The sequence below is a fragment of the Aquarana catesbeiana genome, linkage group LG12 (assembly GCF_042186555.1).
Source record: "Aquarana catesbeiana isolate 2022-GZ linkage group LG12, ASM4218655v1, whole genome shotgun sequence".
In the NCBI taxonomy this organism is placed as follows: Eukaryota; Metazoa; Chordata; class Amphibia; order Anura; family Ranidae; genus Aquarana; species Aquarana catesbeiana.
Genome location: NC_133335.1, coordinates 208,051,941 through 208,076,510, shown reverse-complemented (window position 1 = coordinate 208,076,510; position 24,570 = coordinate 208,051,941). Strand labels below are relative to the sequence as shown.

The window sequence follows — 24,570 nt, the reverse complement described above, 5'->3', positions numbered from 1 at the left end:
TGTGCTGTTTCAGAAAATAAAATATTTCTTCATGCAAGGTTTCCTTTACTTTTTAATACATTTTATGAGGTTGATTTAGGCTACTTTCACATTGAGGTGCTTTACAGGTGCAACAGCGCTAAAAATAGCGCCTGTATAGTGCCTGTAAAGCGCTTCTCCTGTGTCTCCAGTGTGAAAGTCCGAGGGCTTTCACACTGGAGCGGTGCGCTTGCAGGACGGTCAAAAAAGTCCTGCAGGCCGCATCTTTGCAGTGCTATGGGAGTGGTGTATTCACCGCTCCTAAAGCGCCCCTTCCTATTGAAAACAATGGGGCAGTGCGGTTTTTAGCCCTTTTTCGGGCGCTAGCGGGGGTTAAAACCGCCCCGCCAGCGGCCGAATAGTGCCGCTGAAACAACGGTAAAGCGGCGCTAAATACAGTGCCCGCCCCAGTGTGAAAGTAGCCTTACTAAAACTGGAAAGGGCAAAATCTGGTGCAGCTGTGCATGGTAGCCAATCAGCTTCTAACTTCAACTTGTTCAATTAAGCTTTGACAATAAGACCCCTTTCACACTAAAGAGCTTTTCAGGTGCTTTCACGCTAAAAAAAAAGCACCTGAAAAGCTCACGAAAACCTATTTCCATTAAACTGAATGAATGAATGCTTTCACACTTGGACAGTGTGCTGGCAGGGCGGTGAAAAAAACGCCCCTCTCCATTGAAATGAATGGAAAGCTCTTCAAAAGCGCCTGAAAAGCTCTTCAAAAGCGCTCAGTGTTTTACTGGTAGTTTAGAAGCGCCTTAGTGTGAAAGGGGCCTAAAACATGGAAGCTGATTGGCTAAGCGCCCAGCTGCACCCGATTTTGCATTCCTCAGTTTTAGTAAATCAACCCCAGTATGTATATCTGTAAGACCCCTTTCACACTGGGGCGCTTTGCAGGCGATACAGCGCAAAAAATAGCGCCTGCAAAGCGCCCTGAAAGAGCCGCTCCTGTCTCTTCAGTGTGAAAGCCCCGAGAGCTGGCGCGCTGGCAGGATGGTAAAAAAAGTCCTGCTAGCAGCATCTTTGGTGTGGTGAAGGAGCGATGTGTGTATACCGCTCCTCCACCGCTCCTGCCCATTAAAATCAATGGGGCAGCGCGGCTATACCGCCAGCAAAGCGCTGCTGCAGCAGCGCTTTGCGGGTGTCTTTAACCCTTTTTCTGCCGCTAGCGGGGATTAAAAGCGCAAATACCACGGTAGAGCACCGCTAAAAATAGCGGCGCTTTACTGCCGAAGCCGCCCCCGCCCCAGTGTGAAAGGGGCATGATCCGAATCTGAATCTAAATCGATTAAACCCAAAAAAAAAAATCACTGTATCTATTCTATGTATTCTATTCAATGTATGTGTTCTATACAGGTGAATTTATTTTTTTGCAATACTTTTTATTTTCTGTGACACTTCCTCTTGTTGTTAGGCCAAGGTCTTACTCACCTGCAAAGTACGACATCACTTTCATTCTAAATATTACACTTTGAACCGGTTTGTTTTTCAGACTGCACACTGTGATTTCTTGGTTTATTTGTCTAGTGGGTAGGTCAGTAGTGACAACTTGTTAAAACTAAAATAGCTTCCAGTAACATTCCTTCCACTGTCAAGGAAGTAGTGTAATTACACAGTTCTTGGCTATCTGGACCCGGTTGCACTGTCCATGTTTTACAGTCTGCTACCACCTTAGCAAGCTGCAGACTTAAAATACCTGTTTTGCAACAATATGCAACAATATGCGACATATATCATCAAAATACATTCAATTGTGTTTTTTATATCTGGCTGGAGTTTGCCTTTACTATATATTCTTTTTTTTTTTTTTTTTTTTTTTTTTTTTTTTTTTTTTTACATGCAGAGTGCAGACCAAGTTGCCAGAGAATTGTGTCAGTGACAGGGAACTGGCACACACAATTATATGCTCATAGTATCTTAAAAAAAATAAAAATTTGCATTTTTGAGGGGTGCACTCAGCCAATGCCATCTTTCTTTTTTGTATATAATCTTTATTTCGTTTTCAAACATATACATAACTTACACAAACAAAATGAAGGTGATCAGGGTTGTCCAGCACTCGTATAAATCCAAAAAATGTATAATTATAATAGATCTCACAGATCACCTTGGCTGTATACTAGAAAGTATACAATAGAAAATAGTATATAACAAAATAAAAGGGAGAATAGTACAGACTCAAAAGTGTTGCATGGCCTAGCCCAGGATAGGGAACAGAAGTCAGCGATATTGCGGACAACAATGTTGGTCAAAGGCCAACCCAACAGAAAAAGGGAGGCCATATTGACCAGAGTAGTGATCAGGAAGATAATCGATGAACCACAGGATGGGAACACCACACAGGGGGTTTGCCCTAGTGCCCATGATACAGTTCATGAAGTGCTAGGGGCCACCCAAACAACTACATAAGAATATCTTTTACAAATTGAGCATTGGATCCCCAGTACCAAGTATCTCACAAGGGCGACATATGTAAAAAAACAAACAAACCAACAAAAAGTAAAGTGGGGGGTTAGGGAAGTATTGGACACTTTTCATACCTGCATGTGCCCATAGGCGTGCGCAAGGGGTGTGCCAGGTGTGCCTTTGCACACCCTAATCCTGGAGTTGGCAACCCATCAATTGTGGGCAGGTGACAGGTAAGCCGCGATCCTTACTTGCCGACCCCCAGAACCTGGACAGGATAGGCGGCTGGAGTGGAAATTAAGGGACTGATCTGTATTTTCTTCTGCAGCAGCTGAAAGTAGGCTTCTCCTCTTCCTCTCGCCGATATTCAGCTGCCACGAGAGGAAAATACAAGGGATTGGTACCAATGTATGCCACCCCTCTTGTCCCAGTTCCTGTTCTTTCTGCTGCCCAGGTCCCCCTGTGTGCTCACCTGCTCCCCCCCATTGTTTTAGGATGATGAGTGGGGAAAAGGCCGGTTAATATGTCACAAAGGCATATGTGTTGGAGCTTTGAGGTGCACACCCTAATACAATAGGCTGCGCACACCTATGCATGGACCATTATACAGACAGAGATTAAAGTGATAATAAATATAAATACATAGATCACAACTCGGAGATCAGGTGGGTAAGTCAAAGTTAGGGTCAGCAGGGCAACATCAGCCAAGGCCATCTTTAACACACCAGAGCTTGGCTCACTTAATGCATTGCGGCATAATGTGCTTTTTAGTATTTCAAACTGTATCTAAAGCCAAAACCTTTTTTATGATAAAGTACAATTTTTTTTCTTTTTTTTTTGCTTCCAGTACTTCTTGTACTGGAGACAATGGTCACCAGCAGTGGGATAACCACGACCATAGCAGTCCACCTTGCTGCTGTGGGACCCAAGCCAGGAAGGGGATCATACTTGGGAGGTTTTCTGATATCTTCATTCCAAAAGGAACATCCTTTGGCACTATGCCCCTATCTGTAAGTAGATTTATTGCTTTCAAATGAAGATAAGCTGAGGCATCCTCCAAACTCATCCCCATCTGAACTTTGCGTGGGTTTCCTCCGGGTACTCCGATTTCCTCCCACACTCCAAAGACGTGCTGGTAGGTTAATTGGCTTCTGTCTAAATTGGCCCTAGTACTTGTATGTAGGAATGTGAGTTAGGGACCTTAGATTGTAAGCTCTGGACTAAAGAACCTGTATAGGACCCAATCTGTTACCCCTATTGGGCTGTGTCTACTCAAAAAATTGTAGTAAAATATATTCACTAAATACACTCTACTCTGTACACTCTACTGAATCAATAGCTCTAGGAAATAGCTCTAGGAAATTTATTTATTAGCCCATAGTGCCAATGTTTTTTTTTTTTTAACCACGCGATTAGAGCCAGAGGCTCTAATAGGCTTAAAAAAAGGGTGGGCTTGGGGCGCAGAACACACCGAGCACACCCACTTGTGTGACAATAGCGAATTAATATTTGCTATTGTCTTCCTGACTGGCGTGATGCAGGGGGGGGGGGAGGAGATGCAGGGGAAACTGCCGCCTGGAGGAGCGCTGCCCGTGACCTATATGAGGTAAGTGAGTGCAGGGCCGACCAACCAGGGGAGTGGCATGAGACGCAGGCGACCCGACTATCACCAGCCGACACTTAGTCAGGCCCTGGTAAATGGCAGCTGAAGGGCTTTACCTTATCGCTTTGGTTGCATAAGTACCTGATGTACACATATCCTGTAGAGGTGGATAAAAAGTAATCCGCTCAAACATATCCTGTTTGATTTTCTATACAGCATTTCAGATGGCCGCACTATGGAAAATTAGTATCCGATGAGGTCCTAACTGTTAAAGTTTACAACTGCAGCAAAGTCTTCAAACACAGGTAAGTTGACACTACTTTTTTTCTGTTAAGGGATGGACGCCAGAAAAACAACATATTTGTAGATGTACTGAATATGTTTAGATGGATGCCGTCAAAAAAAGTCCATCTCATGAACATTTTGTGGGAAGGCTGACATAAAATGGGACAGACAGCATTAAAAAAAAAAAAAAAAATCACTACACGTATATTTCGCCCATGGTTTATCCCTATAAGATTCTGTAGCTACCGTATTTCCCTGAAAAAATTGCATCAGCGGGGGATCTCAGCCCCTCCCTCTGCAGTGCTCGGAGCAGGGAAGAAGAGCTTTGGCGGGTCACGTGAGGCGTTAGCGACCAGCGACCCTTTAAATAAGGTATTTTGCACAATAATTTTAAACAAACACACACACTGCACGTTATATAATTCTGTAACAGAGCAGATTACAAGATTTGTTAATGCTAGTGCTGCAGACCCTTGAGCTGACAGTCAGGGAGGGAGGGGGAGAGAAGGAGAGAAGACAGGGGAACAGAGAAACTGGCAGGATCAACCAGGTTTTTAAGAACACACAGAATGTAGATTATTGTACATGATTAATAAGACATCCCCTGAAAATAAGCCCTAATGCGTCTTTTTGTAGCCAAAATTAATATAAGACCCGGTCTTATTTTCAGGGAATCACAGTATAAACAACACCTGTTGATCTGCCAGAAATCCAGTGAGCTCCTAAATTCCTATTTAAGCTGCTGCTCCAAATCCCAAGAAATGTTGTCAGTGCTGTCTAGTTCTCCCCTCTGGACTACAGAGCACTTCCCCCTCTTCATCTCTATAATAAAAGGAGGAGTTCTGTAGTGCCAAAAGGAGACTGGGGCCAGGGCCGTAGATAAGGGGGTACCATTAGTTCTCCTGTATGGGGCCCGGGCCAGGGGGCAGGGGGTAAATTACTGGAACCAATCCCCTGTATGGCTCTCTCTCTGCAGCAGCTGAAAGCTGGCTTCTTCTCCTCTCCCTCCCATTGGCTTTCAGCTGCTCCAGAGAGAACCATACAAAGGATCGGTACCAGTAATTGCCCCCCCTGCCACACTGATCCCCCTCCCTGTGCACTATACATTTCCCCCTGCTGCCCAGGTCTTCCCCGTGTGCACCCCTTACCCCTGCAGCGCTGTTGGCTTCGTTCCTCTTCTTCCCACCGGCAGCTGCAAGCACACAATAGGATCCTTCAAGATTGAAAGTGGGGGAAAGGCTAGGTAAATATGTCATATTTACCAGCCTCTTCCTTTCCTGAATAAACAGAATGCGTGATCAGTACCGATCACTCACTGTGTTCATCCATAGCTGAATTATTAGCTGTATTGGGCCCTGTGTCAACAGCAGCCCTGACTGGGGCTGATCATTCTGCTTTGAAGATCACTGCAGCAGATGCACTGTGTTGTAGTTAAAGGGTAGACATCGGAAAGTTAAACCCCTCGATGGCTTCTTCTATCAAGGGCTCTATTGCTGAAATTGCTGTGCAGAGTTCCTGTGTCTGCACAACTGTTGTGCCCATTATGTGGGGTTCCCACTCTCTCTGCTGGATTTATTTTATGTTATGATGAATGTATTAGGCCCAGCAGGAGCACTCAAAGTTGGGCAAAACAAAACTCCTAGGTGGAATATATCAGGAATTTTAGCGGCTAGAGCTCACTGTTGAAATATCCATAGTATATAAAAGCCAGGGGTTGACTCAGCCCACCGGGCTCTGCCTATAGCTAAAATATGACTTTTGTGTGTACTATCACTATTGTAATAGCAGATACTGTATACTGTACCTGTTTTTATTACCAGATTGCTGGGAAAATTGATTATCAGCCTTCAGCATCTTCCCAAGAGTGGCCGGTTGGTTCTTAAAGAGGCTCTGGTGGATAAAAACTACAGCGTCACCACGGTAAGAGCTTTTCTGGATTGTCCCTAGCATTAAAGGGAATGTCTTTGAATATATTATCTTTATTTATTATGGTTCATATTGCCTATGGATATTTTGTATTCTCATTTTCCTCCAGAATGTGGATATCTCAAGCAAAAATGTACAGACACAAGTGAATGAGCCACAGCAGTAAGACCTGCCTTACACTCTACCCTGTCAGACAGGGATGTGTGGAGTCTCAATGAGAGAGAGAGAGAGAGAGAGAGAGAGAGAGAGAGAGAGAGAGAGAGAGAGAGAGAGTCTGAAGGCAAACATCACCTTCTGTGCTCTCTCTTTAGAAAACCCATACCATAAGTACTATGGCACCATTGTCGTCCTGCATTAAAGCTCAAAGCTCTGGTTCCCACCTATATATTGTTTTGTTTTTTTGCTTTGGGGACTATTAAAAAAGTTAACCCAGTGTTGGACTTGTAATGATTAATGATTAAAGGGTAACTCCACTTTCGTGGGGAAAAAAAAAGCAAATAAAGAAAAGATAAAATAGCGCATATAATTGTGACACTAATCATTTTGTAATTAAATGTTATTAAAAATTACCTTTCCTTTTCAATCTGCAGTCAATGTAATTTTCTGAGAATACATTGCAATATGGCTACCTGGAGTTTTCTGTACACAGTGTGTGTACTGACCACTCCCCAGAAACATCATTTCCTGCTTGTGTGATTGGCTCACCAATTTTCGCAGAAGTCTGCCTAAGATACAAGTTAGATTTCAGGCATCCCCTGCAACAAAAATGTCATTTTTTGAGAGATCCTTTCCATAGAACCAGGTCTAAAGTGATGCAGGCCCAGCAGATTTCCTAATTAGTGCCCTGCAGCTCCACACCTGACAGTTAATTATGAAACCACTCCCATTACTCACTCAGTACAGAGGCACAGACAGACACACTTGGATTTCTTCAGAATAACAAAAGGTAGAAATCTGCAACAAAGTTTGTTACAATCCTTGTAATGTACAAAGATCACCCAGAGGGGAATGCTTTTTACTCAACAAAAGTGGAGTTAGCTTTAATCGATAAAAAAACTCAATTCAACCCCCTCATGATCTTAATCCAGCAGTTCCAGGATTCATGTAACAAGTGAAGAGCCATTCTCCTGCTCAGAGCTGTCAAAAAAAAAAAAAAAAAGCAGCCTGCAATGTTTATCAACAACATTGCTGAGCACTGAAAGAGAGATAAAAAAATCATTGTATCTTCTGTTCTTTTAGAGATCAAAGGGATGAACTTCGGTCTGCAAATGAGGACAGTTTAACCACTTAAAGCGGAGTTCCAGCCACAATTTTTTTTTTTTTTTTAAAGTCAGCAGCTACAAACACTGTAGCTGCTGACTTTTAATAAGGACACTTACCTTGTCCAGGGAGCCAGCGATGTCGGCCCCCCAAGGCTGATTCCTCCATTGGATCGGGTGCAGGCGCCGCCATTCTAATTCAGGGAAACCGGCCGTGGAGCCTTTAGGCTTCACGGCCGATTTCCTACTGCGAATGCGTGAGTCGTGTGATGTTTTCTGAATGGCCCCGTCGCCTTCTGGGACACACACAGGTCCCAGAAGGCAACGTGGGAGCAAGAGGAAATGACGCCCTGGTTCGCAGCGAGATAGGACGGAAGTACACTCAGTGCTTCAGAAAAGGCAAGAAAGAAAAGAAAAAAGTTATCCAAAAACGAGTCGTGGAGGGGTGGTTTTTCCTTTAAGATAAAGTTGTAAAAGTGGGTGGAACTCCGCTCTAAAGACTAATGCCCCGTACACAGGGTCAAAAAGAAAAAGAAAAACTGCGCTGCAGAGCAAAAAAGGTCAAAGGTAAAAGCAGCACACAAAATACACCAATATCTGTGTATACCATGAAAAATAAAAAATAATGTGCGCTAATTATATGAAAGTACACACATAGATGTGAATACATGTGGGTGGTAGTAAAAACCACAATCTACTGAAAGCAAGTAAATGACTCCATGAGTGGTAGAAATATATAAGTGCAAAACATAAAAACTCAAATAAAAAGAAGAAACAAAAAATGTGTACATGTGAAGTACAATGATATTAATAGCGTGAAAATCTGAAAATCAAACAAACTCAGTCCATGGGTTCAAACATAAAAAGTTCATCAGTGAAAAAAAGCTTCCATCCACTATACAGCTCAGCAGCAACTAATCCCCCTATGAGTGGATTGACAAAGGAGAGAGATGTGCAGGATGGTGCAAATCCACTGACGGTGACTCCAATAAGTGAGAAAGTGATAAAGGTGGACTCTTACCCTCCGTGTTGGATCCCCTCCTTGGCAGGGTCTATCAGGCATGCAGATTTTTGCCCTCTGCAGGGACCGTGTAATGAGAAGATCTCCCTAGCAGCTGTCAGGAATGTTGTCTCCGATCCGGGCTGGTCCAAGTGAAAAGCCTGGAGAGGGGGGAAGGAAAGCTCTCTTGCTCCCAGTGTGGCAAAGGAAAAAGCAAAAGAGCGGAACTCCAATAGTGTAAAAAGTTTCGGAATTTATTCAATAAAAGTACAGACCGCAACGGAAAGTGCACGCTCCGTGAGGTAAAAATACAATTAAAAACAAGCCGGCATATAAGAATCGTAATAACCCGTGCATAACATGGGGCAATCGTGACGGCTTACAACGTAGCCACGCCCTACATGTTTCGTCATTAGTAGACGTCTTCAAAGGGGCACGGGCTACGTGTTAAGCCATCCCCTATATAGTATAACAGTGCACACCAAGCCTCGTTTTCACCTCCGCTCTCAGGGAAGGGAAAACCCAAGCCTCTACCTGGTGCTCCTCAGTGAATGGACATCCATATGCACGGGTTATTACGATTCTTATATGCCGGCTTGTTTTTAATTGTATTTTTACCTCACGGAGCGTGCACTCTCCGTTGCGGTCTGTACTGTTATTGAATAAATTCCGAAACTTTTTACACTATTGGAGTTCCGCTCTTTTGCTTTTTCCTTTGCCACACTGGGAGCAAGAGAGCTTTCCTTCCCCCCTCTCCAGGCGTTTCACTTGGACCAGCCCGGATCGGAGACAACATTCCTGACAGCTGCTAGGGAGATCTTCTCATTACACGGTCCCTGCAGAGGGCAAAAATCTGCATGCCTGATAGACCCTGCCAAGGAGGGGATCCAACACGGAGGGTAAGAGTCCACCTTTATCACTTTCTCACTTATTGGAGTCACCGTCAGTGGATTTGCACCATCCTGCACATCTCTCTCCTTTGTCAATCCACTCATAGGGGGATTAGTTACTGCTGAGCTGTATAGTGGATGGAAGCTTTTTTTCACTGATGAACTTTTTATGTTTGAACCCATGGACTGAGTTTGTTTGATTTTCAGATTTTCACGCTATTAATATCATTGTACTTCACATGTACACATTTTTTGTTTCTTCTTTTTATTTGAGTTTTTATGTTTTGCACTTATATATTTCTACCACTCATGGAGTCATTTACTTGCTTTCAGTAGATTGTGGTTTTTACTACCACCCACATGTATTCACATCTATGTGTGTACTTTCATATAATTAGCGCACTTTATTTATTTTTTATTTTTCACCGTACACAGGGTCGGACTTTCCGATGGAATATGTGCGATCGGAGCTTGTTGTTGGAAATTCCGACCGTGTGTGGGCTCCATCGGAATTTCTGACACAAAGTTTGAGAGCAGGCTATAAAATTTTTTGACAACAAAATCCGATCCTTTAAATTCCGATCGTGTGTAGACAAATCCGACGGACAAAGCGCCACGCATGCTCAGAATAAATTAAGAGACGTAAGCTATTGGCTATTGCCCCGTTTATAGTCCCGACGTACGTGGTTTATGTCACCGCGTTTGGAACGATCGGATTTTCTGACAACTTTGTGCGCCTGTGTGTATGCAAGACAAGTTTGAGCCAACATCCGTCGGAAAAAATCCATGGATTTTGTTGTCGGAATGTCCAATCAATGTCCGATCGTGTGTACGGGGCATAAGCCTTTTTCTGACACTTGTTGCTTGCAAGTTAAAATCAGTATTTTCTGCTATAAAATTACTTAGAACCCCCAAACACACACACATTTACGCAGCACTTTACATATACAGTGAGGGAAAAAAAGTATTTGAACCCCTGCTGATTGTGTATATTTGATGATCAGTCTATAATTTTAATGGTAAGTTTATTTTAACAGTGAGATAAAGAATAACAAGAAAAAAAATATCCAGAAAAACGCATTTCAAAAAAGTTATAAATTGATTTGCATTTTAATGAGTGAAATAAGTATTTGACCCCTTCGCAGAACATGACTTAGTACTTGGTGGCGAAACCCTTGTTGGCAATAACAGGGGTCAGACAATTCTTAAAGTTGGCCACCGGGTTTCCACAGGATTTTGTCCAACTCCTCTTTGCAGATCATTAAAGTTTTGAGGCTGACGTTTGGTAACTCGAATCTTGAGCTCCCTCCACATATTTTCTATGGGATTACGGTCTGGAGACTGGCTTGGCCACTCCAGGACCTTAATATGCTTCTTCTTGACCCACTCCTTTGTTGCCTTGGGTCATTGTCATGCTGGAATACCCACCCACGACCCATTTTCAATGCCCTGGCTGAGGGAAGGAGGTTCTCACCCAAGATTTGATAGTACATGGCCCCGTCCATTGTCTTTTTGATGCAGTGAAGTTGTCCTGTCCCCTTAGCAGAAAAACACCCCCAAAGCATAATGTTTCCACTTCCATGTTTGAAGGTGGGGATGGTGTTCTTGGGGTCATAAGCAGCATTTCTTCTTCTCCAAACATGGCGAGTTAAGTTGATGCCAAAACGCTCGATTTTGGTCTCATCTGACCACAACACTTTCACCCAGTTTTCCTCTGAATGATTCAGATGTTTATTAGCAAACTTCAGACAGGCCTGTATATGTGCCTTCTTGAGCAGGGGAACCTTGTGGGCACTGCAGGATTTCAGTCCTTCACGGCGTAGTGTGTTACCAATTGTTTTCTTGGTGACTATGGTCCCAGCTGCCTTGAGATCATTGACAAGATTCTCCCATGTAGTTCTGGGCTGATTCCTCACCGTTCTCGTGATCATTAAAACTCCATGAGGTGAGATCTTGCATGGAGCCCCAGACTGAGGGAGATTGACAGTTATTTTGTGTTTCTTCCATTTGCCAAAAACTGTTGTCACCCTCTCACCAAGCTGCTTGGCAAAGGTCTTGTAGCCCATTCCAGCCTTGTGTATGGAATCTTGTCCCTGACATCCTTGGACAGCTCTTTGGTCTTGGCCATGGTGCAGAGATTGGAATCTGATTGATTGATTGATTGCTTCTGCGGACAGGTGTCTTTTATACAGATAACAAGCTGAGATTATGAGCACTCCCTTTAAGAGAGTGCTCCTAATCTCAGCTCCTTACCTGTATAGAAGACACCAGGGAGACAGAAATCTTGCTGATTGATTGGGGATTAAATACTTTTTTCACTCATTAAAACGCAAATCAATTTATGACTTTTTTGAAATCCGTTTTTCTGGATATTTTTGTTTTTCTGTCTCTCACTGTTAAAATAAACCTACCATTAAAATTAAAATTATAGACTGATCATTTCTTTGTCAGTAGGCAAACGTACAAAATCAGCAGGGGATCAAATATTTTTTTCCCTCACTGTACATTGTACATTCACATAAGTCCCTGCCCTCAAGGAGCTTACAATCTAAGGTTCCTAACTCACATTCATACATACACATACTAGGGCAATTTAGACAGGAGCCAATTAACCTACCAACATGTATTTGGAGTGTGGGAGGAAAGCGTAGGACCCGGAGGCACAGGGAGAACATGCAAACTCCAGGCAGTTAGTGTTGTGGTTGGGATTCGAACCTGCGACCCTTTTGCTGCTAGACGAAAGTGCTAAAACATGATATAAAACATCAGTTAAATAAGTATGTAAAAATGTAAATAAATTTGACTTAAAACCTTTATAGTTTCCTGAAGCCAATAAAGTGAAAGCAGCAGTCATTTATTATAATCTAACTACGACCTTGTGTACCAGACAAGCTCCTAGTGACTGTCTCTTTCTGTGATGACTAATAACAAAGTCCCATGACAGAGCAGTAGATGTGTCTTGTCTACCACATAGCGGCACACCTATTCTCACCTCCCTTTGCCTCACCGCATAGGAATTCATCTGACTTTCCGGGTTTGCGTGTTAACAGTTTGCGCTTATTGCGGCAATCCATTGTTATTGCTTTTCTGGTCAAATTTCATGTTGTTTGAACAAAGCACGGTCATAAAACAACACAACGGAAGAGTGTGGTGGCAGAAATTTCATTGGGGTTAGGTGCCTGATGGGCAAAAGTGTCCTTGTTACTAAAAGTGCATGTTTCAAGCTCAGGAACCCGTTCTGCTTTTTTTGTAGCGGTATTATATATGGAATTTGTTACCAATTTCAAGTACAGAATTTAAGGACAGCTAATAGTAACCATTTGCAATCAGTGGTGTCGCTAGGGGGTGGCTTTTGGGGCTATAGCCCCGAATCTCGGGCCCATAGCCCCGAGTCTCTGAAGGGGTCCCCAAGGGGAGGGGAGGCTCTCTGGGGACTCTGATGTAAGTGGGGGGGGGCTCTCTGGGGACCCTGATGCAGGGGGAGGCTCTCTGGGGACCCCGATGCAGGGGGGAGGCTCTCTGGGGACCCTGATGCAGGGGGGAGGCTCTCTGGGGACCCTGATGCAGGGGGGAGGCTCTCTGGGGACCCTGATGCAGGGGGGAGGCTCTCTGGGGACCCTGATGCAGGGAGGAAGCTCTCTGGGGACCCTGATGCAGGGGAAGGCTCTCTGGGGACCCTGATGCAAAGGAGAGGCTCTCTGGGGACCCTGATGCAAGGGAGAGGCTGTCTGGGGACCCTGATGCAAGGGAGAGGCTGTCTGGGGACCCTGATGCAAGGGAGAGGCTGTCTGGGGACCCTGATGCAAGGGGGAGGCTGTCTGGGAGCCCTGATGCAAGGGGGAGGCTGTCTGGGAACCCTGATGCAAGGGGGAGGCTGTCTGGGAACCCTGATGCAAGGGGGAGGCTGTCTGGGAACCCTGATGCAAGGGGGAGGCTGTCTGGGAACCCTGATGCAAGGGGAGGCTCTCTGGGAACAATGATGCAAGGGGGGGCTCTCTGGGGACCCTGATGTAAGGGGGGGCTCCCTGGGGATATATACACACACGTATATTATATACATGTGTATGCCCACCCAAGCGTTTGACTTTCTTTACTACGTTGCTATGGGCTCTAGCCCCAGATCTTTTGTAGACCTAGCAACACCCCTGGTTGCAATTACCTAGACTTGTTTGATGTAGCACAGTGGTGTTTAGGTAGGGCTGCTAACAAATTTAGTTTGCCAGGTAGTAATTGTCCTGGCTAATTGTTAGGTGATCCACTGACTTTCCTCTAATTCTGGAATTGCTGCACTTCTCTCTTCTGTCAATAGGTGGCACTGTTACCTTTGGCATTAGAGTGATACCATACTTCCCCCCCCCCCCCAACGTCCACGTCATTGGATTTGATTGACAGCAGTGGGAGCCAATGGCTGTGCTGCTATCAATCTATCCAATCAAGAGCCAGGACCCCGTGCAGAGATTGACAGCGCATCTCCGCCAAGGCTCAAGTAAGTAAAATGGGGGGGCTGGGGAGCCGGTCACTGCCAGGTGTATTTTCACCTTAATGCATAGGATGCATTAAGGTGAAAAAACACGAGGGTTTACAACCCCTTTAAGGGGAAGGAGTCAGGTGATCAGTCTGCTTTTAGCCCCAGGCTGAGACCTGGGGGATGTGTGTGAAGCAGCAGCTGAAGGTTAGGCCTAAGCCGGAGGCCTAGCCACGTGTGTAGAGGCTCAGCCCGAGGGGAGCCTGATCGTTGCAGAGGTTCAGCGAGACAGTGAAGCAAATGTTGCCAGAGGTGAAGGAGAAGCAGTTGCCACATGGGATGACCACTCTTGTTACCAGCGTCAATCGAGAACCACAGGTCAGAGATAAAGGGGACACCGTCGCCAGTAAGGGACAACTACTCCCGTTATCAGAGGCCAGGTTTGTGAAGCCTGAAGAAGTACCAGAGCAACCTTTTTCACTAGCTGGGGGAGGTGAACAAGTTGGGAAAGCTTCAGCGTTCAATTCAGGGACCCAGCGGTACAGCAGAGGTGACACTTGAGTAGCATTAGTGAGTGCCAAGCCAGGAACCTAGTGGGTCAGCAGGGGTGACACTTGAAGATGATTCAGTGGGTTAGCTGAGAGCCAAGCCAGGGACCCAGCAGGTAGCGTGGGTGACGCTTGGAGTGTACAGGAGGTTAGCTGTGGAAGAGCTCAGGGGATCCAGCGGGCGGCTGGGATCCGAAGGTCTGGTGAGAAGACTGGGAGGCTGTGAGATGGAGGCCAGGTCCTACACAACGGGGATACCAAGTCTGGTATGTGTACAGATCTGTGTTGAAGTCAACCTACAAGTTCAGTTGCCATAGGAGGCAGCAGGTCTACAAATACAGTGCCGCAATCAGCTTAAAGGCCCTCAACCTGTATAGCTGTCTACCTATAGAAGTCTTGGAGTCTGCCAATTGCTATTGCATCTGTCTAAGGGTGTTCAGGCCCTAACCTTCTCTCCCCCAGTTCTTGTTAAGAGACAATAAATCTAATTTGTTTGCATTCAAAAAGTAACTGGCGCCCAATCATTCTATCTTGCATCACACCCACTATGCCTAGTAACCCACTCTACAAAGAAGGAGGTCAGCTTTCCCTGACCCTGGAAGTCACCATTAAGCCTCTAGAGGTCCCGGACCTTACATTTATAATGTTGAATATGGGGTGCAAATTACTTTTAAAATTGGTGTCATACTTACCTGCTGTGTGCAATGGCTTTGCACAGGGCACCTCAGATTCTCTTCTTTTGGGGTCCCCCTGTCGGCGTTCTTGGCTCCTTCTCTTCAGTGATGGGGGGCACTTGTGTGGGCTCGCTTCCAAGCTGCCCTCCTCTCCTCATCACAGCTTTTGATTGACAGCAGTGAGAGCCAATGGCTCCTGCTGCTATCAATCTGCTCAGAGAGGAGGAATAGAGCTAGGGGAGCCTCAGCTCTCATGCACAGCGCTGGATTGTGAAGGGGCTCAGGTAAGTATAAGGGGGGGGGGGGACTATAGAATGCATTAAGGTAAAAAAAACTTTAGGCTTTAGAACAACTTTAAGTATACCATTGAATGTGTTTTACTATATTTCTTCAATAAGTACAAAAGAAATACCTGTTGATCCTGCCAGAGATCTAGATAACTGATAACTTCCTGTGCTCTCTGTGCCAATTATTATTATTATACAGGATTTGTATAACGCCAACAATTTATGCAGCGCTTTACAACACTAGAGCAGACAGTACAATTACAGTACAATTTAATACAGGAGAAATCAGAGGGCCCTGCTCGTTAGAGCTTACAATCTAGGAGGAAGGGTCAAGTGAAACAAAAGGTAATAACTGGTGGGGGATGAACTAATAGAAAAAATAAAAGTACAGTTGTTAGGGTGGGATAAAATAGGCTTCTCTGAAGAGAAGGGTTTTCAGGAACTGTCTAACAGCAAACAGAGTAGGAGATAGTCAGACAGATCAGGGTAGGGAGTTGGGGTAGGAGTAGGATGGGAGAGGCTCAGGAAAAGTCTTGGAGGCGAGTATGGGAGGAGGTAACAAAGGAACTAGAGAGCAGGAGGTCTTGGGAGGAACAAATTAGAACGATTAGGTTGGTATTTGAGACCAGGTTAGTGATGTAGCTGGGGGGGGGAGTAGTGGATGGCTTTGTAAGTTATTGTTAGTATTTTAATTTAATTTGTTGGGTGAGCAGAAACCAGTGGAGGGATTGACAGAGAGGAGTAGCAGACACTGAACGGTTGGTAAGGTGGATGAATCTGGTGGTAGCATTTATGATGGACTGAAGGTGGGTAAGCCTATGTAAAGGTAATCCAGTGAGGAGGGAGTTGCAGTAGTTGAGGCGAGAGATGACCAGGGAGTCGATTAGGAGCTTTGTGGTGTCATTGGTTAGGAAGAGAGATGTATTTTGGAGATGTTGCGGAGGTTGAGGCTGCAAGATTTGGACAGTGATTGGACAAGGGGCAAAAGGATAGTTCAGAATCCATGATTTCACCTGGAACCTTGGCATGCGGGGACGGGTTGATAGTTGTGCCATCAATCTTGGCATTGAAATCAGGAGAAGTAGCATGTGGAGGAGGAAATATTATAAACTCGGTTTTGCATAGATTGAGTTTGAGAAATGTGATGTGATGTGACATCAGGCTGCTATGTCTGTTTGTAAATTAGTGATAAGTGAGGAGATGGAAGGAGTGAGCTGAGGGGTAGAGAGATACATTTGGGTGTCATCATCCTAGAGATGGCATTGGAAGCCATGGGAGGCTATCAGCTGACACAGGGAGGTCGTCTAGATCGAAAATATCAGAGGTCCAAGGACAGAACCTTGGGAGACCCCGTCAGAGAAAGGAAGAGGAGAGGAGGAAGTAGAATAGTAAGTAATGCTAAAAGTGCGGTTGGAAAAGTAGGATGAGAACCAGTGAAGATTACAATTACAATGTTCCCAATTCACTCTGTGGACTACTAAATACCTATGCTATTGAAAACACAGAGAGGAAAATGTGCAGTAGCCCAGTCCTATTGGGGGAGATTAACTAAAACTGGTGCACACAGAATCTGGTGCAGCTGTGCATAGTAATCAATCAGCTTCTAGGTTTTATTGTCATCAAAGCTTAACTGAACAAGCTGAAGTTAGAAGCTTAGATGCTGCTACCCTAGAAAAGAATGTGTATTACTGTCAGGATTATCAAATGAAAATAAAGGTAAAAAATCCAAGAAAAAAACAAATGCAGTCCCAATATCTAAGGACTGGTAATATTAATGTATTAGATCAGTGGCGGCTGGTGCTCAATATTTTGGGGGCTTGCGGGAGAGAGACAGGAAGGCGGAGATCCTTGCACCCCCCCCCCCACGGGAGACGGACGGGAAAATGGTGACCCCTAGACATGTGCGATTAGTTTCCGTAAATTCGTACATTCGGGAGGATCCAAAATACGAATTGCCATGCTTCCGAATTTTGTACGAAATATGAAATTTCGTAATTGTCACGAAAAGTTAACAAACCTAACGAAAATTCCTATTTCATACAAAATTTCGGACATTTAAGAGTGGAAGCAAGAGGGAGGTGTTTATAGACCTGTCCTTGGGTGACAACACTACATATCCAAAGATACAGTATACTAAGTGAGTGTTGTCACCCTAGGAGAGGAAAACAAATTCAGCCTCCAAATCGTGTTATGTAGCAGATTTATACTGAGCTGCTACTTTATGTTTTAGGCACATGGTCTGCACATGGTATAATGCTGTGAGAGTATGCTGAAGTTTGCTCTCTGTGTGTTGTATGTTTGCCTTCTGCAGATTCAATAGTTTATTTACACAGGCCCATTGTCTGTTAGGTATTTTTCTTTCAATGTGTAAAGGGCCTTTTCTAATAAAGAGTATAGTGTTCTTGGGTTAGTCACGGTTTAGTTGTTCTTTGCTTGCAGAATTCAGTCACTGCCCCTTAACTATGTTTATGACTACTCATATCCAGAGGCGTATCTAGTGAAAATGGCGCCTATGGCAAGCACTGAAACTGCGCCCCTGTCAAAACATAAATGCGGCCTTACCAGCACCCATAAATGCAGTAACGTCAGCACCCATAAATGCAGTAATATCAACACCCATAAATGCGGCCTTACCAGCACCCATAAATGCGGTAACATCAGCACCCATAAATGCGGTAACATCAGCACCCATAAATGAGGTCACATCAGCACCCATAAATGAGGTCACATCAGCACCCATAAATGTAGTAACACCGCTCCTGAAGCGCCCCTGCCCATTGAAATCAGTGGGCAGCGCCGCTGCAGCGGCGCTTTGTGGGCAGTTTTAACCCTTTTTCGGCTGCTAGCGGGGGTTAAAAGCGCCCCGCTAGCGGCCAAATAGCACCGCAAAAATGATGGTAAAGCGCCTCTAAAATTAGCAGCATTTTACCACCAGTGGTGCACCGACCCAGTGTGAAAGTAGCCTAAGTCATCATGTGCCATGCCCAGGCCCAAGCAGAAGTAAGCAGCCAATCAAATATAGTGCTCAATATGGATTAAATATATAATTATAATTATACATAGCCATAGATATCATAAATAAAGTGTAATAAAGTGATTTGTGCAACAGCAGGTACTACTTGCACAAATCACTTTATTTATGATATCTACGGCTATGCATAATTATAATTTATTTAATCCATATTGAGCACTATATTTGATTGGCTGCTTGGCAGTTGGCACTGGCACAATTGCACATGATGATGATGATAAGATTGTTGTGTAGTACCTACTGCCTGGGGGTTCCCCTTCATCCGATTTTCCAAGTCGCCTCTCTTCTCCAGCCAGTTCTCCTCCTCACCGACCTCACCTCACAGACCCGGTGTCCTGTCGAGAAATGCCACCGGCTCGCGCTCAGGGAGAAGATGATGCTGCGCAGAGGTGGGTAGGCGGAGCTTTAGGCTCCGCCTCCGCCAGTTACATAGGGTAGACCGGCTCTGGACAGTCACATTAATGGGCAAGCATGGGGGCATCTGTTGCTCCCCTCCCCACTGCCAGACCAAGTAGCTACTTGCAAATGAAGTGCCGTGCCGCTGCCGGGGGCTATATTAGTGGGGGAGGCGGCTGCAAGAGGACGGGTGTGATTTTTTTTTTTTCGTGCCGCCCCCCCCCTCCCATGGCGCCCATGGCACTTGCCATGTCTGCCATACCTTGGATACGCCACTGCTCATATCATAGCTAAATATCTGAGCATATAGGTTCCTTTGTCATGGGAGGCATTTTGATGTGTCATCTAAAGATTATTCTTTGAAGACTTCACATAAGAATAAATATTCTTGAAGTCCATCTATGGGCTCACCCTAACCACCTCCCCAGTGCCCCCCCCCTCCCCCTGCTGTATTTTTTCCTTATTTTGAAGTTGGTGGGCCAGTCAGGTCATGCACAGGGTCCTCTTCTCCTTTGGACCTTCTCACAGTGGTGGGCAGTCCTCAGTGGTGCAGAAAGTGGTACTGATGTGATGACATCAGCGCTGCCATCTTCATCATTAAACTGTGAGTGTAGGGTGCCGTGGTGAAATGAGATCCACAACACCCTGTACTCATCGTATAGCAGACCTTACCCAGGCTCAGCTGCTATAGACAGGATTCAAATGCTGGAGACCGGTGCTCTGGCTGGGGTGTTCAACTCCCAAAGCATAAGCCCATAATGTATGAAGCCAGCTACACTGTGTGGCAACAATTCCTTTATTGGCTACATATAAAATGGACAGCATTAAAAAATGTTCAACTTACACAGCTTTCCTCATAACATCCCTATGAGAAAGGCTGATTGTGTAAACTGAAAAACGTGTTGCATTTTTGATGCTGTGTAATTTTATATGTAAGCAATAAAGGATTTTTTGCCAAGATTACACTGGATAGCCAGCTTTATATGGACTTGTACCCAACATATGTTTTCAGCCTTCTGGGTTGACTGATGGTTGGACATCATTCATCCTGGAAGACCAAGAATATCCACTGGCTGAATTGAGTTTTTTTCATTCCAGTCTACCTAGAGTTAAATCTAAAGTGGCAACTCATTAAAGCATAGAAACACATAATTCTTATATTAATAGTTTTTTATGCTGTCTTTTCTCCCTCCCGCTACAGATTTATGTTGAGTTGGATATTCGGTATCAGCCACCAGATGGAGCAGCAGGATCCTGGGTGGGAAATGACTTTTTTAGTGCAGAAGACCAGTAAGTTCAAAGAAACTTATTATGTAATGTTAGCACATTTTTGGTCTGTGAACGTTGTGCAATTGTCAGAAGCCATGAAATTAGGCCGAGACAGAAGTACAGTTAAATCACATTTGTTTAATAATAAAAGTAAAAAGAACAAACATAGTCAAAACCTAGCCAAAGTTCGGTAACCAGAACGAATAGTCAGCCAAGCCAGAAGTCAGGTATCAATGTAGTGGAACAGCAAGCAGGATCTGGAGCCAGAAGGGGATGTCAGCAAAGCAAGTCTTGAACAGGATCGCAGGAGATAGTTTCTGTGATGTTGACCAAGGCGAAGGCAGAGTTCCTCTGGACTGGACTGCTTAAGTAGGCAGGACTGACGAGCAGGATATCATCAACAGCTGAGTAACTGTGGAGAGATAGGAGCTGGCAATTAGCCGACAGCTGAGCGGCCAGCTCAGAGAAGGAAGGGCTGAGCCCAGCCCTGACAGCAATATTTTTCTCAAAGGGGTTTTTGACATTTTCTAAAACACTAATTGGCATGTTTAATGTTTCAAATGTTTTTATATATACAGTACATTTCACATTTAATATACATAACTTAAAAGATGTCCTCTACTAGATATATCTGCCTCCCCCTCCCCCCACTGTGTTAAGCCAGCCGTAGACAGTTCAAATCTCAACCGGTTCAATAGGGACTGGCCAAGATCCAAACTATGTATGGGCAGGCTGATTGTACCCAAGTCGATCCATTGATTGACTTGGGTACAACCAGCATGTCAGATTTTTAGGAAGCAATTACTGCCAGCAGCTATAGCTGCTAGCAATAATCACTGTGTTCTCCTGGCAGGGACGGCTCCTCATGCCCCCCTCCCCCCCCGCACTGCCTGGGAGAACACCATAGCTTAGCAGGAGCGTTGCAGGAAAGAAAATCACACCATCTATGTTAGTCTTTAGATTCTGAAGGCAAACAGCCTCTGCTGTTGTCTCCCTTCAGGAAACTCAAAATTCTTTGTAACAGCAGTATCATGGGTACACCCAATATTAAATACTGTACCTATTTGTAATATTATGTTTTCATAAGCAGTAAAACTAAAAGAGTTTAAAATAGATATAAACTTACAAAATAAAGTTTACCCCCAAAATTATAATTTTTCCCTTTAAAACATTTGAACAAACTTACTTATGTTTGTATTCAAAGATCATGAACATACATTTTCATCTTTATTTTACAGCTCAGACTACATTATTCGGAATGTGAACTTTCAAGAAGAGGATCTGTAAGTATGGCAACTGTACAGTTTTTAACCTAGAGGACAAACCTTACCTTCTTCAGTGAGTTTATATCATTCTGATTCATTTTACACACTGCTGACAAATTTTGATATTTGGTATCTAACGTTCACAACCCATGCTAATATAAGCATTGGAAGTATCTGATCCAACCATCTAGAAATCTTCAAATTTTGCTGCTTTCTTTGGGAGAGTTGTAGGTCTGTAGATTCAGTAGAACATTGTACTATAGAAAACTTTAGCTCACTGTTGACAAAGCATGATGGAAAAAAGTCAGAACTAAAAGGTAGTAGTTAATTAACTTTGTTTATTATACTTTTTTACATTTACAGTATATGCTGAAAAGGAGGATTGTATAAGATGAACAATGAAAAAATACTTTATGAGCCTAACAAGATGACAAAAATTACACAGGCTCCCCTTTATTGACAATAAAATAAAATCCCATCCCATCACAAATGATCCTTATCACGAATGATCACAAATGATCCTTATCATTCATTCGTTATCATTTAACAAATGAGCACAATACATTTCACAGTTTTGTATTCTGCCAGCATTGACTTCCTTGGTGTCATTTGGTGACCTAATACCACAAAGGGAGTCAATGGTGGTAGTCTTCCGTCAGTTCTGTGATCAGAGGTCTGAATGGTGAGCAGGTAGCTATGTAAGACCCACCAGGTGTCACTAACTGCGGGTCCCACTCTTGTTGAGGTCTGAATGGGGGAGTATCTCCACTCAGGACCACCAATCTAATCAAAATGATTTATACTAGCCCTGGTGGAAAGTCCCTCCCTAGCCCAGTTTTCTCCTGAATCATATAGTCTTAAACAGCTCAAATAAGTGGAATTGTGCAATAAAGTGAAGCTGAGCTGGGGCGTGGCCAAGTCAGGCATGTGAGAGGACGCATCTCCCACAGCTGCCGGCAGTGATCCGGTAACCGATCCTCCCCCAGCCCACATACCAACTTTAAATCACCCTATGCAGCACGGGTACAATCCGTAGACCCCAGGGGAACATCCGCCGGCTTTTTGCACCAGGGGAAAGTTCCGTATAGGACAGATGGAGATCGCGGGCCTGGAAATCCAAAATGGCGCCGCGGTGTCTTCAGTGAAGAACACACCACGCGGACAGGACAAAATGAGGGACGCCAGTCTCAAATCAAGTAAGACACTCAAACCCAGTGGTAGAGAAGCCCCTAGAGACATGCTATACTATGCACAAAAGATGTCCGGGACTCTGGGGACAGAGCAGCCATCCCGCTCTGAGGGGCTACAGCACCTGCAGGAGGACATGCAAGCAGACACTCTCCCTGTACACTGGGGTGAGGTGGAGGGGGAGCAGACAGCCCACACACCTGGAGAACCACACAGCTCAGCAGAACAGAACATTGTGCAACCAACTTTAGCTAATATCCTTAGGGCTGTAAATAATTGTACAGCCTCTGTTAACACTCTAAAGGAACAGTTTGGGGGCCTGAGAGAGGATGTGTCATTATTAAGGCAGGACATGCAAAAGATACGCAAGCGCACCACTGCTGTGGAAAGTAGGGTAAGTGACATGGATGATCAGTTGCCACCCATGGTGCAGGACACCAGAGCAGCATTGCAGCTAGCCAAGGAAGCAAACGATCGTGCAGAGGACATGGAAAATCGCTTAAGGCGAAACAATGTTCGCATAGTGGGGTTGCCTGAGCGAGTGGAGGGTAGGGACCGCACTACATATGTTGAAAACTGGCTGACTGAAATTTTTGGCAAAACCGCCTTTTCTCCCTTTTTCGCGGTGGAACGCGCCCACAGAGTGCCTTCACGCCCGCCTCCACCAGGGGGCCCCCCCAGATCCATTTTGGCGAGAATCCTCCATTACAGGGACAGGGAAGCTGTGCTGCGTCACGCACGTGAAAAGGCAAATATTTTACACAATGGTACCCGGGTGTTCTTTTGCCCAGACTTTTCGGCAGAAGTCCAGAGACGCAGAGCCAAATTCATGGATGTCAAACGCAGGCTGCGGCTTCTACAACTTCCATATGCCATGTTGTACCCGGCGAAACTCCGGATAGTGGTGAGAGGTCAGGCACAGTTCTTTGAATCCGCTAAGGAGGCTGCTACCTAGTTGGAAAGGAATGAGCAGGCACTGAAAAGACAGGCGCCAATGGAGGAAGATTGAGCTATCCACGGAAATTATTTTTTAGGAGCTGAACAGAATGACAACAGCAATCCTGACTGATACTTTGGACAAAAGAAAAATACCCTCTCTACAAATTGAAAGATATTCTTTGGCTGGGGGACATAATATTCCTACACAAAGTGAAGAGAGTGAATTGGACCAAAAGTTGAGCATACAGATGTTTATTTAAAAAAAAAATGAGCGATGGATGATTGCTGAGAATGTTAAAGTTGCCATGTTGGCAGAGTGCGAAGTTACCAGCACAGGACAGTGGGGAAGAATTTATAGGCACGGGGAAAAAGCAGAGTAGTTGAATAGCCAGATGGTCAAGACCTTATAATTATTATTGTATGCACTGGGACCGGAGGAGCCACTGCCTGGATGTAGTTACACCAACCCGCACACTTACAAGCACGATTCCAGTCACCGAACACTGATCACCGTAAGACATGGCAGACATCCCTATAGTATCTTGGAACGTTAGGGGTCTCCACTCCCCCTTAAAGCGCACCATGATTCGTATGTGCTTGAAGAAATACATCCCTGGAGTACTTTGTTTTCAGGAGACCCACTTGACTGCAGACACCGTGAGTTTTCTGAGATACTCCTGGGTGGGGAAGGCCTATCATTCCACACACACTTCCTACTCTAGGAGGGTGAATGTGTTGATTCACGGAACTCTAGACTATGAAGAATTTGCAAGTGAAATAGATATTGAGGTTCGCTATGTTTTTATCCACTGCAGGTTTGATACATTGACATGTGTGCTAGCTCTACATCCCTCCTCCCTTCACGGCGGCAGTGCTTAGGTCTCTGCTTACATTTTCGGATGGCAGGCCTGACGCACCGTTGTTGGTGACGGGGGGACTTTAATTGCTGTCTGAACCCAGTTAAGGATAGACACCCAGGCCCCGGACCCTCTGCCCTCTCCAGGGGGGTACCCTGGCACGGTTGTTGCAGGTGGGCTGGGTGGATATCTGGAGACACCGGAACCCCGGGGTCAGACAGTTTACTTGTTTCTCCAAACCACATGGCAGCCTGTCCAGAATTT

The 24,570-nt window shown here is 44.8% G+C and overlaps 1 protein-coding gene across 1 annotated transcript in view; it reads left to right on the top strand.

Annotated features, from left to right (window-relative positions):
• The window catches only part of LOC141113463 (fer-1-like protein 4), a 218,988-nt gene that overhangs the window by 47,702 nt on the left and 146,716 nt on the right, over window positions 1-24,570 (top strand). The window contains exons 3-6 of the mRNA XM_073606565.1: window positions 4,244-4,332; window positions 6,133-6,232; window positions 19,990-20,078; window positions 21,296-21,340. Coding sequence (XP_073462666.1) covers window positions 4,244-4,332; window positions 6,133-6,232; window positions 19,990-20,078; window positions 21,296-21,340 — 323 coding nt within the window. The remainder of the gene's footprint in view (window positions 1-4,243; window positions 4,333-6,132; window positions 6,233-19,989; window positions 20,079-21,295; window positions 21,341-24,570) is intronic.